A 17,717-nucleotide genomic window follows, 5' to 3' on the forward strand; every position below is an offset into this window, starting at 1 on the left:
GACACTTTGGCTGTCTTAGAATACAAATGCAACCCTTTGTCAAACGCACTACTTTGATTACGCTCTAAATATGTTGCTCTGTCAGCAAAATGCCTACCTGTTAGTGTCCGATGTTGACGTTGACGTTGACTTCGGCACTCGACGCGCCCGGTGGAGCCGGGGGGTCAGAGGGAAATGTAGCCAGTGTCTCACTAACATGATGGCCTCAGCAGGGCCAATTGATTCATTCCCTCTTTCATAAATACCGGTATCAAACATGATCTGTTGTCTCTCCCGGGTCCGCATCAATATGCAGACAGGCCTAACCCTAACCTCAGTAAAACTAACGCTGGTGAGTCGCTAACCTGCCGACGGGGGACAATGAGTTCTTCCCGTCTCTCCCACAACATTTGGTATCATGTGCTCTTCTTACTGCACTCCAATCTGAGACTGGCAGACCAGAGAGGGACGCGAGGAGGAGATCTATCACAGGTTTGGGTAAACGGTCACATCCCCAGCAGTGCTTACATTTTAGTTAAAAAAATAAATAAAATGAACTACGTTAGCTCATTTGGGGGAACCATGAACTTTAGTTCAAAATGTGGAATTATGAACTATGAACTGAACTAGTTCATTTTAGAAGTGTTGAACTTGAACTTGAACTAGTTCATGTTTTAAGTGAACTTTCCCAACAGTAGAGTGGGTAACATGGATCAGAGACAGACAGACTTAGGTATATGGGTCAATAAGGACTGAGACACATCAGAGCTTCACTTGGCTACAAGGTCAGCTGTGTGCGTGTGCGTGCATGCATGCTTGAGTTTCAATGTTACGCAATGTTAAATATTCTGTTTTAACCGAAGAAGGCATCCGACTGAGGGTAACAGGGGGGATTGTGGGTATGTTTTCTGAGTTTAGGACTCCATTCTGGACCCAATTAACGCAAAGATGCAGTATACTGTAGTTCTAGCTGCAGCACTGCCTTCATGTTTTATTGCTATAACATCCATTAATGATCACTGGAGTTGACTAGAAACAGGTTGCTGTCGGGCACCAGAGGTGAACAGGAGGAGGAGTAGAGGAGGTGCGGAAGAGAGTGAGAGGGGTGGAGGAGAGAAGGCGTATGCAGTAGGAGGGAGAGTTGTGCTTGTATGGAGACCTGTGAGTGCACCTTGGGCGCATAGTGATATTTCAATATGTGCCGTTGTTTCGAATTGCCAGAAGTCCGAGACTAACCTGCCGTCCCAGGAATTCTAACCTGGTGAATGCTAACCCAAAGCTTAACCCTTAACCCTAACCCTAAACCTTAAAGGTGTATTCAGTGATAATGAAAGTGGCCGGGGGTCATCTTCAGTAAGAGCGAGATCATTTAGCGACCTACAACCGGGTCGCAACGTGGTCGGTAATTTTCAGCGACCGGGTCGCTAAATCGAGCGACCGGGTCGCTAAATCAACCGACCTGCCCGGTAAATGACCGACCGCGCCGCTAAATCGACCGACCCGGTCAACCGACCTGCCTGCAGTTTTAGGTCGGTAGATTTAGCGACCCGGTTGGTACATCTAGCGATCCGGTCGGCAGATTTTGCGCCCCGGTCGTTCGATTTAGCGACCCGGTCGCTCGCTTTAGCGGCACGGTCAGTGATTTAGCGACCCGGTCGGGAGGTTGCGTCGGCAGGTTAGTTACTGAGGTAAGGTTACTGAGGTTAGGTTTAGGGTTAGGGTTAGTAGCCCTGTCGGTGGAAAAGCGACCCCGGTCGCTGGATTTACCTACCCGGTCGGATGTTTTAGGGTCCCGGTCTGTGGATTTAGCGACCCGGTCGGAAGATGTTGCGTCCCGGTCGTTGGCTTTAGCGTCCCGGTTGGTCGATTTAGCGACCCAGTCGATGGATTTAACGTCCCGGTAGGTGGCTTTAGCTTCCCGGTCGTTCGATTTAGCGACCTGGTCGCTCGATTTAGCGGCACAGTCAGTGATTTACCGGCCCGGTTGGTAGCTTTTGCGACCCGGTCGCTGAAAACAACCGACCGCGCTGCGACCCGGTTGTAGGTCGCTAAATAATCAACACAGATAGTCAGAGAGACCTTTCTGAATTTATTCTAATTTATTCTTTATTTTTTTTCCCCTGGAGCCAAGGTATGGCAGTCGCTATACCTTGCCATACCCTGCTGTGACAGTCGTGCAGACGGCGGCGCTCTGCACTTGTTTTTAACAGATTCTCCTCTCATTCCTCCTTCCTCTCTCTACTCTCTGAAAGACACTCCATCAATGGCCTCTTCTGAACGTCCACTAATGAATCTGACGGCTAGACTTTAGCTAACGATGATCTACTGCAGTGGCTTTAATCAGGCCTGAAAAGTTGAGCTCAACCTGACCCGAGCCTGTCCGTACGGATCCGAACGGGTTTGGGCAGAGGAGAATTCCGGACGAAATTGCTTTTTTAACTTTTTTTTTTGTTATTTCGTCTCCAAAAAACTGGTCCAGGTGTTGTTTTAATCCATAAAAGCATTATGGCAACACACTTGTACATCTCACAATGGCACCAGTGGGCCTTACGCAAAAGCGCCTTTTTAAATCTCATTAAACTCCACTTTTTCTCTTCATATCAGTTCATATTCTCGTTCAGCAATCTGGCATTGAAAATGGAAAAACTACGCCCCCAATGTTTACCCTGTGAGAGAAATGGGTAGGGGAGGGGTTTTTCTTTATGGCCATTTCACCACACTGACGTAAGACTGCGGTGCTCTGTTGATGCTACGTGTACAACAACTGTGTGTGTTTGGAGAGCCGATATGAGGCGAAAAAGTTGCGTAAGGCCCACTGGTGCCATTGAGAGATGCACAAGTGTGTTGCGGTTCGGCCAAAATTGATAAGAATGCTTTTATGGATAAAAACAACAACTGGACCAGTTTTTTGGGAGACAAAATAACAACAAAAAAGGTAAAAAAGTAATGCAAGTGCAACATTTCAACATTTAATCAGAAAGTCCTTGACCTTTACTGTACATGTTGGATCTGATTGATTAGCCCTCAGGCAACAACAATCTGAATCAATTTGATTGAATTTCTAATTTGTCCCATGTCTGTTTAAGACCAGAGGGCTGCAGAAAGCCCACAGGATTATAGATTGCCTTGCAATGCCCTGTGGATTGAACTTGAACCATTCCCCACAGACTGCAGGTTCAAACAACCAAATTTCAAAAGAAATACTCTCTAAGTCGTTGTCCAGTATGCCTCTCCCCAAGCTAATTATCAATATTCATTCAGTTCAAACAGTTTGATCTCTCTCTGTCGAGTCTTCAAAGTAAAGAAGAGCACATGGCGCAGTTGGTAGCCTGACAGCTAGAAGGTCCTGGGTTTGATTCCCGCTGGGGTTTTTGTGGGCTCTGGGGGGCGTGTTCTCTCCTCCGCGTCATGTGTTGGCAAAATGGCCTTTCTGTGTGGAGTTTGCATGTTCTCCCTGTGTCTGTACCCTCATGCAGTAATCCTGGTGTCTATACAGCCTCCCCCTGGCCAGCCGGGGCACCTGATGGAGGGGAAAGGAACTGGTTGGAATAACGTGTTCCTTCCACACACTACCTCCAGATGGGAAACTCCCCGTCAGGTGAAAATAAACAGCTTGGATTCCTCATGCATAGAAGGAAGCATGAGGTCAGTCCGTTGCTCTCCCCAGGTTGGCAGAGGGAGTGTCCAGGATTACATTAGACAATTGACACCGGGTAAATAAAATGGGTTACAAAATCGAGGGATAAAATGAAGAAAATGTCCCCTGCTGTAATTCTCATGGGCAACTTCAATATCCATATTGACACATCCAATACATTTGCAAAAAGATTTCACTTCACTCTTAGACTGTCTCGATATATTAATAATTATTATCATTAAAAAAGTAAAGGCAGAGATTTGACAGACTGATGGTATAGGTTTTATTGTCAGGTAAAACGACAGGCGTGTTCTGCTCTACATAAATAACAATCACATGAAGACATACAGGATGCAGTGCATGGTGATGACATCACAATGTGCTCGGTACAAGATTAAAAAAAAATGATGACAGTGGTGTGGTTTTCCATTTCTTATCAAGTAGTAGCAAGTCATTTAGTTCTTTCTAAGTAATTACTGAGCAATAGTCAGGAGAAATGAACAGAACCCTTTTGAAAGTGTGATTAGAAACAGCTAATGTTGACAGTAATTTAATTAGCTGCTAAGTACACAACACAAGAGAAAACAGGAAAAAGGTCATCAGCAGGATTAACAAGTGGCTCCTGACAAAACAACAGGGCAGAGAAAAAGAACACCCACGCACACACAACTTAGATCTCAACAGGATGACAGGATGAGTCTTTATATAATAACATCAAAACTCCATACTAAATTTGAGATTGATGGAAATACAATTCCTCGTGGTGTTTGTCTCAGATTGCCGTGGTGCATAGAACGTGTCCAGCTAGCATAGAAAGGTTTGGTGTGTCTGCAAGCTATCATTGTACAACACATTCCTCTCACTGTGAACTGTGTATTGTCGCATTCAAGAAAGAAACCGAGTCAGCATCTCCCAGCATTCAAAGCTCATTCTCAACTAGGCCTTCTAAAACCTCACTATTTTATGTGTCACTAAGCCCACTATAGTGAGATAACTCTGCACTACTCCTCATTACACATCATTGTCAAATAGAACTGACTGGTTGGAGGTGCACAGTACATTCTAGTGTATACGTCTATAAGCTGCTTGTACTTTTGGTCCAGGGATATTGGAATTCATGTAACAGAGTTTTCATCACACTCATATTTCCTATCAACATGTTGCTGAGGGACATTTAATATCATAAATTAACTGACCATGGAATTGATTTTAGCATGTTGTTGGATCACAGAAATCCCCCTGACATTCAACAATCTTGGACAATAGTTACATTTTTCAGATCAAAGGTTGCGAGCGTGCACAATCGTGATACATCTCTCCGTCTGCACATCAAAAGGTACTGTACGTGGTCACAGCGAGGGCCTGGTCTAATTAGACTTCAGCGGCTCAGTGCTGACAAAACGCAAAGATGAGAGGATGGATGGATGGATTTGTGAGGAACTTCTCTCACCACTCAAGGAGGGTCGAGGGAAGAGATGTACTCTGCAGTCGCACCGGGAATAGTTCTGCTAATTCCTGGGATGGAGGGTGTTTTCCTTGAAGGCACAGGAACAAGGAGGAATGGGGAAACTTGATGAAAGAAGGATAGTGGTTCGGTTTTTCCTCTCAGTTCTCGGTGTCACAAATTATCGATTTGCAGTATACAGGAACACTCGCTGATGCAAGAAATCGGTTTTAAAAATGCAAATTGTGTCATTCAATTTGCATTATTTTAACAATTACTGCGCCACAAAATAATTTAGTGGTAAGTAGGACTAGGTATCACTGATAAATGATTTGATACTGGTTTCTGTATTGCAGATTTGAATACATTTAAAAAAAGAGGGGGGGGGGGATATATGTTTTAATATTTATATTTGTTTTCTAGATAGAAGGACCATTGTGTTTAGTTAATTTATTCAATGCAAATGGTCGTCATCGAATAATGTAACTTACAGAAAGAATTGTGAGGCTTGTTGATATAATTTGACTATATATATTTGACTAATATATTTTGATTATCTGTATCTTTTATAGATACAGATAATAATACCAACAATTATCATGGTACTTGCAAAATTATATCACATTTCTGATTCCCAGTCCTACTTGAAATACAGTCGACTTAAAAGCCAAACCCTATAGCTAAAAAGAAAAATAAATAAATAAATCTAATCAAAAATTGTTCCCTTCTGTTTTGAATGATGGTCCCTCGTTCAAAGGAATAACAAACAATTTGGTTTATAGAATCGCTGCCATTTTGTTACAACCCCCGGAAATTAAAACCCTGCAACGAAATTCAGTGCAGCAGTACCTTTTTTATAAGAAAAAAGATCATATAGGGTCTTGAGCGCTGCGACCGTGGACCTAGGACTCTCCGACCCACACCACCACGTTGCCCTTGGGCACGTCGGTGATCTCGCAGTTCAGCTTGTTGAGGCGGCCGTCCAGGATGAAGAGAGACTCCCTGGACGGCGTCATCAGGTACTGTCCGAACAGCCCGCTGGAGGCCATGGCGCGCCTCCGGGGGCTCCACGGCCAGTCGGACGGCGGCAGGGCCTCCTTGAGGCTCTTGATCATCTTGACGTTGCCGGTGCTCAGCTCCACGAAGAGCGCGTCCGTCTGGCGGGCGGAGCTGCCGAACACGTTGTACTGGTGGAGCTGGGTGAAGGAGCGCTGGAAGGCCAGGTCGGACAGGTGGAGGTTGGTGTGGATGTCGAACGGCTTGCCGATCTCGCCGCGCAGCGACACCGTCTGGATCCGCGTCAGGCCGTCGCGGTCGTCCACGGTGACCAGGTAGTGCCCGTCCGGCGACACGTACGGGGTGCCGGTGACGTCGCCGTTCTGGCCGATCACGGCGTCCGTCACGGCGTCCACGACGAGCTGCGGCTGGGTGGCGCCCGTGGAGTCGGGTCTGCAGTTGACAAAGTAGTAGCCGCCCAGGTGTGTGTAGGCCATGGACTTTGGGACGCAGTTGTACTCTCGTAGACTGATGTTTTTCACGTAAGATGTCGTCTCAAGGTTGATTTTGTGCAGTGCGGGCTCATTGCGATGGACCACGATCCCAAATCTGTGGGAGAATGAAAGAAACAAGAATATTAGAATAATTGAGCAGTTTTCATTTTCAAAGCCCTTTGGAATTCAGTGACATTAGTTCATATAAGACTCTTACGAGGCATTGAGACAGAACCTTAATAGGCCTAAAATTAAAACAATGAGGATTAAAAAAATGACAGTTCTTTTGTAATGAAAACCTCAAACAACACAGAATTACATTTTTTAGACTCATAACTCGGGGAGGATGTTTAGACCAAATGTCTGCAGCGTAATAAGGTGCTTTGAAGGCTAAATGGACTTCACACATGCTGTGAGATGTTATTGTTTGCAGAATGCAGTTTTTTTCCGGAGAAAGTCTGAATGCTGGGAGGCAATCAGTTCAACAACCAATTCAACATCTACTGGATGTATATTGCTCTGGTCCCAAACCAGTGATTTTAGCATGTAATATAATAACAGAATTCTATGATGCTATCAATCACAGAAAATCGCACTCAAGGATTTAACAGTGGTTTAGAAATGTGGTTCTTACATATAGCAGATATACAAGCTTGCAGCATGCTAGTTCGTGCTGCGCTGCAAGCTTGTACATCTGTTATTTTTGAATATTTATTGAATATTGAATATTTTGATATTTACATTTATTCTAATATTAATCTTCTGGGGGTCTCTGGCACAAAACATTCCCGGTCCGCATCCAAATACATATCAATTTGGGGGTCCTTGGCTCAAAAAGGTTTTGAGAACTACTGATTTGGAAGGCAATTGTAGAAACTTTGCCTTTGAATGTTCCAGACGGGGGTGAATATTCGAGGGGCCTAAAGAGCCGTAATTAAAAAAGAATGTCTGCCGATCGGCGGCGTCAATTTGGGGATCTTCGTTTACGCTGATTGTCCCGGGCGTCTCTTCCTGTTGGCCGAAAATGGCTGTTTGAAAAGACATCAAGCTCATTTTAGAACTGTGCAGGGAGCCATCGATTCCATCTCAGGCTGTTGGGAGAGGCTGGCTCATAAAGGAGAGAGAGATGCGAGAAAAGCTGTGGTCGGGGACGGACGGAAAAACATAATGACCATCTTAACAGGTCCTCATCCACTCTTTGCGCTTCTTTGCACCCGACAGCGAGGAGTCTCACCATGCAGGAGACAATGTCATGCTATCTTCCCTCAGATACTGTACCCTCACTGCTGAACAAGCGCCCATGGCCAGTGATACACTACTAGGTGATACACCAGGCACCGATGACAGGGATCGAACCTCTCTGCTGTGTGGCGGTCAGTGGTGTTAAATGAGTACTCCAATGTTGAACTTAAAGGGGTGGTGACATCCAAAAATAAATTTTGAGTTTTTTATGCTTTTTTTAATGTTTCCTGGCCTCAATTACACCAAAAAAACACCAACTTTTAACTTGCAGTCGTTCCCCTGTTATCTGTGTTTTTTTGACGATTTCTGCATAATGAGGCTCTGATGCTCTGATCATTGGCTCTCGGACAGTGTCGTCACTAGCAGTTAGTGCACCCCCCCCCCCCCCCCCCCCTCCTCCTCCTGGGCTCTACTCTCTCCCTGTCTGTATTTCTCCACAAGTTTTGAGGAAGTAATCTCTACATTATATTGTCCTTTAATTGTAAATATGGGCATATAAAATACATGTGTCCATTCAAATATCTTATTTACATCAATATCCTTCATATCAAGTAGTCAGTTTATGCTTTTGTGAAATAGTGAAAATCGCTATGTATCGCTATGTATTTTCCGCCCTGGCTGGGTCCTTGGACAGCGCCTCCCTCCTCATTACCGAGGCCGAGGACAGCGCTCTGCTCCTGGGGCAGCAGAGCTCCGTGGAGCAGCCGACTATAACTCCACGCTGCCCTGTCCTCCCTCCACACACACAGGCACGGCGACTCGGAGAGCAGACAGTAAAACGCTATGATAACACAAGCAATAGGTGGTTCTCTAAACGGAGGCATTTAGACAAAATATGTTACTATAATAACTACAGAAGGACCGTGAAGTGTTTCTGCAGCGCAGAGCAGAGCTATTGAAACGTTACCGCGTACGGTCTAAATTGAACTCCGCGGGGGTACAGATGTAACCACAGAGATCCGGTAACGTCGGTCCCGGGGAAGAAAAAAACACTTGCGACGAGTCTCTATGCTGTTTGTGTGTGCCTCGTCAGGGCTCAGCTCAGCCTCTGTGTGTCAGTGTGTGTGTGTGTGTGTGTGTGTGTGTCACAGTGTGTCTTGTAGTCTACCAAAGCAAAGCAGCGAAACACATGCATCACGTCTGCGAGCATGCATCTCTCGGTCATTGTGTTGGAGCTGGGCGGACCTCTGTGTGTGTGTGTGTGTGTGTGTGTGTGTGTGTGTGTGTGTGTGTGTGTGTGTGTGTGTGTGAGCGTGCGTGCGTGTGCGTGTGTGTGGCCAGTGGCCACTTTGGGTACCAGTTTGAGAACTGCTGGCCTAGGCTATAAGGGCTGAAGTGAGTGATTTGTATTAATAATCCAAATCCAAATGATTGTAGTGGAGAGATAAAGTGCATTTGCCTCTGAGATGTAGTGGAATAGAAGTATAAGAATTGAAAATTGGAAATACTCAAGTAAAGTACAAATATTCAAAATTGTACTCAAGCTATACTAATATCTGTTAGAATGAGTGGGAGAGAGAGGCTCCCCTGGTGGTGATTATAGAGTATTTCAGGTGACAGACCGTTTTTCATGACACCTAAACAGAGAGAGAGACCATGGCTCCATGAAGTGGATTTTCAAGTTTAAACATTTTAAAACATGTTTTTAGGACCAGGGCAAAGACTTTTATGATTGGTAAAAACAGAATGTCATTTGACCTTTAAGTAAAAGTATCAATACTGCAACGTAGAAGTACTTTGTTACAAGCAAAAGTCAGGAATTTACTTGAGTAAAAGTACAAAAGTATTGGCATCAAAATATACTTAAAGCACCAAAAGTAAAGTACAAAATGTTTGAAAATAGATGATCTACATATCAATCATTTATATCTGCAAAGTAACTAACTAAAGTGTTCAAAAAAGTTAAAGTACAATATTTGGATCAGAGATGTAGTGGATTAGAAAGTACAAATACCTCAAAATACTTAAAGGGATATTCAACTTTTTTTGTGTACATTTTTTCCATTTTCCCAAAAGATTATTACAAATAAATGAAAAACACGGCCAGCTCACTTATTAGGAGGGTAGTATGAGTCACCAGAAAAATAACGGGTGTTTTAAATGACTTCGTCATGGTTAAAATGGAGTTTGAAGTTACAATAGGTGTGTATGGGAACAGGCCCTGGATGGGGCTGTCTGATAAAATGAATATCAAATATCTAAATATTGAATCAAGCAAATACAGAACATAAGTAAATGTACTTAGTTACTTTACACCATTTTATTTCAGTATATTCTGAACAATGATGTGAAACTTCAACTAGAAGAAAATGTGAGTTATTTGATTCCACTGGCACGTGTTCTCACCTAGAAATGAGATTTTTAAGGTACACTGCCTGCCAGAATACTTCTGTCAGCGCTTATAGCCCTTTATTGGCAATGTGTTTCAGTAGCATAGAATGCCTACCAAATGGTTTTTGTGCAGATTGAAGAATTTGAAAGAATGTGCATGTGCGTGTGTGCGTGTGCGCGTGTGCGTGTGTGTGTGTGTGTGTGTACTATACTTTTGTGTGTGTGTGCGTGTGTGTGTGTGTGTGTGTGTGTGTGTGTGTGTGTGTGCGTGTGTGTGTGTGTGTGTGTGTGCGTGCGTGCGCGCATGCGTGCGTGTGTGTGTGTACGTGCTGTCTAATAATCTGAATTGTACACATGGGTGAAAATAATGTGTTAATTGCCCAACACTTAATCGCTTAAGCCCTATACTTACAATGTAGTCCAATGTAAAAACCATAAAAAAGCCATGCTACACTATATCGTCCATTGTCCACACCACGCTACACTACTGTATGTTGTCCAATGTCATTTTTTGCAAACTGCCATAGATCCAGCGTGACAGGCAAAACAGAATACATGTAGTCCCTCACCAACCTTGCTGATGACTGGACAACAATGGAGGACTTGAAGCTTAAGGCGACCACAGCTTGGGAGAAGGAGAGGTTTAAGATCTCCGCAATGCCATCAGACTCAGCAGCTTCAGCCTCGCATAGCCAGACAATATCACTGCGTGGATATTAGTCTGGTTCTTCTCAGTGTTCTTTTTTCCCCCTAAGGGGCGCTTACAAAAATATTCAAACTAGACTCTATTGGTTAGACCTACACAACCAATCAGAGTAGCGCAAAGGCGATTTACCAGCCATACATTTGCATTCCTGGCCCTGGTTAGAGTCAGTCAGACCTAATCTGCCCAAGGGCGATTTTTCTTTGCAATGGCAGATTTGTCTGGCTACGCAAGGCTACAGCAGTTTGGCGAAATGTTCAGCCGCTGGAAGCCTCTGCGTACCTCAGCCTCCAAGATGGTAAGGGGGCTGTGAAGGCTCTGGCTGGCTATACCCATCAGTCTCTAACCAGGCAGAAAAGGTGCTGAGCTCACCAGGGAGGGATCAAGTAGAGGGGTTCTCTGTAAGTCATCCAATGTCAAAAACATAAGAAATTGCCATGCTACCCTAGGTGGTATTGTAAAAAACATTCAATGGGAGTTTACTAGATTGGGCTGAGAGACTGTGTATAATGTATAACAATTGCAATTTAGATATTTAGCAGACTTAATGCAGAGCGACAATAAGCAAGGTAATACATCAAACGCATCAAATGCATAGAAATGGTAATCTAGGATCATATGTAAAGCAAGAACCCATCATCAGTCTAACAGTTTAAGAAAATGAACAAATCATTCATGATTCATTCTTGTGATTCGTTTGTATGAACGACACATCACTAGTAGAACCAAAGCCACCAGCCAATGTTCATTCTGTCATTCCGTTGAACCAGTGATTCTCAAAAAGGTTTATGTCAAGGACACCCAAAGTGATATGTATTTGTTTGCAGACCCCCATTTGAAAACATTTTGTGTCAGAGAATATTTTTTTTGAAAATAGCGGATCTACAAGCTCACAACATGTCACATTGTGAGCTTGTACCTCATTGCCTATTGTTGAATAGCCAAAAAGCCTAAAATAGGGCCTTACTGTTTTGTCCTTTTTTGCCGGGGACACCCTGGAACCCCTGGTGGTCCCTGGACCCCACTTTCAGAATTAATGTGTTACAAACAACGAAGGCGAACTAAACTATATTTACAACAAAGCCATTGTGATTAACCTCCAGCAGCACAATAACATGAACCCATCAGCTGCATTCTGCTCCACTCCCTGAAGGCTGCTATAGACTGATTAGACATTTTCTGAAAAATTGCAGAGGCAGGGGAAAATAAGAAATAACTTTATTCTTATTTTTGCTGACTTGCACAATTGCTTGACTGTAAGTCAATGGTTTTTAATGAATGTGAGGCTCTAAACCCTCCTTTATGCTCGACACGAAAAGGAATTCTCCATCATTAACCAATTTCAGGGAATTGCAGAATGTGCATTAAAAGGGTTTTACTGATCCCTGAGGGGAAATTATTTGTCTGCATTTGACCCAGTAGTGTGTTGCTCAGGTGAGTGCACAGGGGAGCACACACACACACACACACACACACACACACACACACACACACACACACACACACACACACACACACACACACACACACACACACACACACACACACACACACACACACACACACACACACACACACACACACACACACACACACACACACACTCATCGTCTCCCCCTGTCTCTCGCACACAGATTTGAACCTCCACCATTCAGTGGCTATTTACTCAGGCCTATACCTGAGGTGGTTGATGATGAGGCTGGATGCAGGGATGAAGAGTGTGTGTGTGTGTGTGTGTGTGTGTGTGTGTGTGTGTGTGTGTGTGTGCGTGTGTGTGTGTGTGTGTGTGCGCGCGCACGCGTGCGTGTGCGCATACTGTCTAATGGGTGAAAATAATGTTTTAAAGGTATATTCAGTGATTGTATTTCATTCAAATAAAAATATAATTGGTACATTTTCCATTCATTCTCCTCACTAGAATGTGAAAAAACTAAACATTTCCACGCTGTAAAGCCAGTAAGGGACAAGATGACCCCCGGCCACTTTCATTATCACTGAATACACCTTTAATTGCACAACAAGGGTCTGTGAATTAAGAATTCTCTTGAACCCTATACTTACAATGTAGTCCAATGTATAAACCAAAAAGAAGCCATACTACACTATATTGTCCAATGTTAACACCTTGTCCACTGTTATTCAATATAAAAACCATTAAAGTAAATGCCATGCTACCCTACTGTATGTCGTCCAATGTAAAAACCATAAGTAGGAGCTGTGTGTGGCCACGTAATCGTGTCATTCAGTGGGCCATTCACTCAGGCCTTTACAGTACCTGATGTGGTTGATGATGAGGCTGGATGAGGGGATGAAGAAGTCGTCGACTCTGTCAAACCGCCGGCCCACCGGCTGTGTGTGGACGGTGTGGTGGGACACTCGACCGCTAGCCTGGTTGATCACCTGGTACACCAGAGTAAACACAGAGTCAAGACATATCAACTGAGAGGATACAAATCGTCACTGTCGGGCAGAAACTTTGTATCTCCAAGTTTAACTTTTTTACGTCTTTTCGAAGCCCTGCTTCACCATACAAGACTGTCGCACAAAACGAGTAAAACTATCAGATCTACAAGGGGCGTTGTGTGCTTGTAGATCACATATTTTCACTAGTTTAAATCATTTTTAAAATGATAAATACAAAATGAACGATTTTGGACAATGTTTCCACTCGACAACAATGATAATACATAATAACATAATACTGTATATTTTCATTTTTCAGTTCATCGTCTCATGATTTAGCCTTTGCTCCATCTGTCTCTAAGTTTTGTATCATGTTTACCATAACTTGTCTTGACCATGACCAAGTCTAGTTACTCAATAGCCTGTACATGTATGTACAGTATGCACAACTCTTGAAGAACTAGACTGAACTTCTTAAAATTGTCTTAAAAATGCAAGGTGACATTCTAGTAGTTTTTATTTTTTTATTTTTAAGAACGCAGGCTTCCAAGCTTGTAGTATAGTTTCCCTTGAGGGGAAAATAGAAAGTGACAGTGTACATGACTCAACTTGTGTTTTCAACGTCATTGGACTGATTTACTAGACACACACATGCGTGCACACACACACACACACACACACACACACACACACACACACACACACACACACACACACACACACACACACATGCGTGCGCGCACCATACTGTAAACACACGCCATACTGTACTGTACTGTACTGTACTGTACCGTACCGTACCGTACCGTACCGTACCGTACAGTACAGTACAGTACAGTACAGTACAGTACTGTACTGTACTGTAGAGTACAGTAAAGTACAGTACAGTACAGTACAGTACCGTACCGTACTGTACAGTACAGTACAGTACGGTACGGTACAGTACAGTACAGTACAGTACAGTACAAGCCTATCACACGCACACACATTGGACACGAGATTGAAAGTAGTTACGAATGTGTGGGCAGGTTTGTCTTGATTGAAAGTGGTTACGAATGTGTGGGCAGGTTTGTCTTTGAGTACGCACGATGAACAAGGAAAACCAATATTGCTAGGCGTTCAAATGGCAAGCAACAATTCAGCTGGCCTTTTGCGATCATTATTTGATAGAACTAGAAGTGACAGCTTTGAAGATGGCTCTCAGCAGATGCTAATAAATGAGCTCACAAACAGCAGACTTTTTTTCCCTATTTGCATCCATTCCATTTTAGTTTGAAGAAGCAAACCTTAATCCAAATCCAAAAGTATTTGCAACACAACAGTCACACATCAGTGACTGTTAATTTGTCTGCTTTGGGTGAAACACAAACAGGAGAGATAACTTTACAAATAATGAATCTGCTTTCAATGTTATGCCAAGTGCAGCATTGGGCAGCATAGTAGACAGACAGCATTAGCGTTCATTGATGAAGACCTTATGTGCTATCCAGCACAAAGGGGATTAAGTAAGTAACATTTTATATTGTTCCAATTTTGTCTGCTCATTGTTTTTATTTCATCATTTCAAATTTCACTTGTCGAGTTCTCTCTATGATTGTATAAAATTGGTATTGTGACTCTGTTACTAAACAAACACAATAGCAATGATTACTATTAATAGTTTAATGTAGCCAGACCAGAGATCTCTGTCTACTGATATACATCTGGTGACATCAAAATTCAATGAAATGGCTAAAACTGGGGGGAAACAACAGCATCGCTGAACCACGTGAAAAACTTCATGGTCCTTCATATTATGACAGTATCAAGAGTGCTGTTCAAAGCAGCGGGCTCAACATTGTTAGCGCTGGTTTTCTGCTTTGAGTTCACCAGACATCTAATCAGATAATAGAGCTAAATAACGCTTATTTCAACAAAGAAAGTATGACATGCTCTTTTTACCAATCATAAAAGTCTTTGTCCTGGTCCTTAAAACGTGTATTAAAGTGTTAAAACTGAAAACTCCACTCCAGGGAGCCATGGCAGTTTTTTTCTCTCTCTGTGTTCTGTGGCCTTTTGAGTAGCAAAGATAATATACCTAGTCACAAGAGATGGCGTAGTTCAGAGACTTTCATGGTCTGTCTCATGTCAATCATCGCCTCTGCAAGTGAGATCAGATTTCCTGAGTTACCTGAAGTGTAGGGAAGTTCTTCTCCATGTCTCCCCAGCTGAGGAGCCACACCTGGTCATGGGATTTATCGTAGTGAAGCTTCACAGGATACGGGTCGGTGCTGACCGTCTGGAGGAAATAGGCAGACACACAAAGAAAAAGGTACCTGAACTGAGGCAAACCACACTGATGCTTTGAAGACATTATGTGAGGTACCGGTAGCATTGCAGCTCAAACGGCAGATTCCCTGGCAGATAGATGGATTGGAGCTGACAGGATAGAGATTTCTTTTAACAAGGCAAGAGGGTGAGAGAGAGTGGTGTGTGTGTGTGTGTGTGTGTGTGTGTGTGTGTGTGTGTGTGTGTGTGTGTGTGTGTGTGTGTGTGTGTGTGTGTGTGCGCGTGTGTGTGTGCGTGTGCGTGTGCGCGTGCGTGCGTGCATGTGTTTAACATAGAAGCTTGGGCTGTTGAGTCTTATTTTATATCAAACCGTGACAGAGACAATCTTTTTTTTTACCACAGCAAGGTAATTGCTTTCAATCTGTTTCCATTCCTCATCACCTGGCAGCAGATATTCACCAGTCAGAATAATAGGTGACGTACGACTGACAGTCAAGGCCTTCTGACACATTACATCCACCTGAATGCACACTGAACGTTAGCGGACTCAGCGCTCACATCTAGAGTTCGGGGCGCTACACAGCGCTACAAGGATGTGATGTTTGCGAGGGTACCAAACCTAATGGTGCTGCCTGCAGTGCAGTAGCATTTCTGTCTTTCCGGGGTGCGATGAGAATATTTGTTCATTCATATTCAAAACTAATCGGTGAGCCAAGAAACAGGTGTTCCTCGTTTCTTACTGTCTGCTCTTAACAACTTTCTACTCTCCAGCCACTGTGTTCCTGCAGCGTCAGCTAGCAGGATCTGTCACATCACAACGGGACACATTTCAGCTAATTGGCAACCATTTGGTTACAAAGCACATGGAAATGCAAAAACTATTTGTTTTGTACGAGGTTTAAAATAACTAGCTCATTGTTGTTATTCTGAAGGAGTCGAGGGAAAGTCCCAAAAGCTGCCAGGCAGTACAGGTTCATGTGACTAATTAGCAGTTGATAATATAATGCAATGAACCTAAACCTCCAGGTGATGAAATAACGAGCATGTGAATGACTCTGTGAAAACAACCTGCTCACCAGCGGGCCCCTGAGAGCCCTGCCAAGCGGTAAACAGCCTCTATGGTGTCAGGGAGGGACCTCCGCAGGGATCTCAGACACACCTAGAAACCTGCTGATGCGCGCAATGAAATGCTTTGTATTGTTATATGTTATGCTGGGTTGTGTTCAGTGTTGTATTGGTTGTGTCACGCGGTACCACACCGTCCCGGTTCTTTTTGAGCAGGAGCATGCGCACGCACATGTATCGATGTAAAACAACCCTTAAGTTCACACCTCAACAACATTTACAAAAGCTGTAGTGTCACACCATCGGGCATTAACATAGGAACGAGCCTGGATGCATATCAATGTATGTGTATGTACAGTATGTACTGTTTGAGTATATGGCCTCTAGTTTGAGGGCAGTAAAGTCTATTCAGAGTTACTACGGGGGGGCTGTCAAATCTTTGTGATAGGATCCCTCTCAGCTAAGGGGTCCTTGGCCTGAAAACGTTGAAGACCTCTGGTCTATAGTTTACTGTGTAAGACAAGATATGGCTCATACTGTAGGTCCAGAAATGTATACTTAATATAGTGACAAGCCACAAGCCTCCTGTGTCCATGGCAATGATGTGAGCCGGTTGAAATGTTCCATGTAAACCAGACAAAAAAGAAATCGGGGTTAACTTACACAGAATAAATTAGGCTTTACACAGTATTGACTGTTGTCACTGTTGTCATGCTTCACATGATATCAAAATATATAATATAAATGGTAAGACGGAATTCAGTTCCCGGTGGATTCTTCGCAACTCACGTCAGTGCAACCACACTTGCAATTTCCCAGAACTAGTTACCTTCAAACTAGAGGCCATAGGTATATATTTATATACTCATTACCATTCTGGCCTTCAGTTCCCTCTGGATAATAAATGATGCTGTGTGAACCTTTAGATGAAACCTGATAATGTCAGAAAGTCAGACAGTGTTTCAGCCTTAGACAGACAGAACGATAGATATAAGACCATCAAACTCATTTAGTACAACCTACAGAACCAAACAGCACAGGGCAGGACTGGGTCTGAAAGAGCCAAGCAATCGATGAGATACATTTTCATTTTCTAATTTACTTAGGCCATATGTGGTTTTAAGCTTTGATTATTGTGGCTGTTATCCGTGGTGT

At 43.5% G+C, this 17,717-nt stretch overlaps 1 protein-coding gene across 1 annotated transcript in view; it reads right to left on the bottom strand.

Moving 5' to 3' along the window:
- Nucleotides 1–5,962: 5,962 nt before the first annotated feature.
- fstl5 (follistatin-like 5) overlaps nt 5,963–17,717 on the bottom strand; it is a gene marked incomplete at both ends in the record, with an annotated part of 162,280 nt that continues 150,525 nt past the window's right edge. The window contains 3 exons of the mRNA XM_080746724.1: nt 5,963–6,665; nt 13,102–13,226; nt 15,400–15,507. Of these exons, the coding sequence (XP_080602850.1) occupies nt 5,963–6,665; nt 13,102–13,226; nt 15,400–15,507 (936 nt within the window). The remainder of the gene's footprint in view (nt 6,666–13,101; nt 13,227–15,399; nt 15,508–17,717) is intronic.

This window comes from Nannobrachium achirus, assembly GCF_963921795.1.
Source record: "Nannobrachium achirus genome assembly, chromosome: 17".
NCBI classification, from domain to species: Eukaryota; Metazoa; Chordata; class Actinopteri; order Myctophiformes; family Myctophidae; genus Nannobrachium; species Nannobrachium achirus.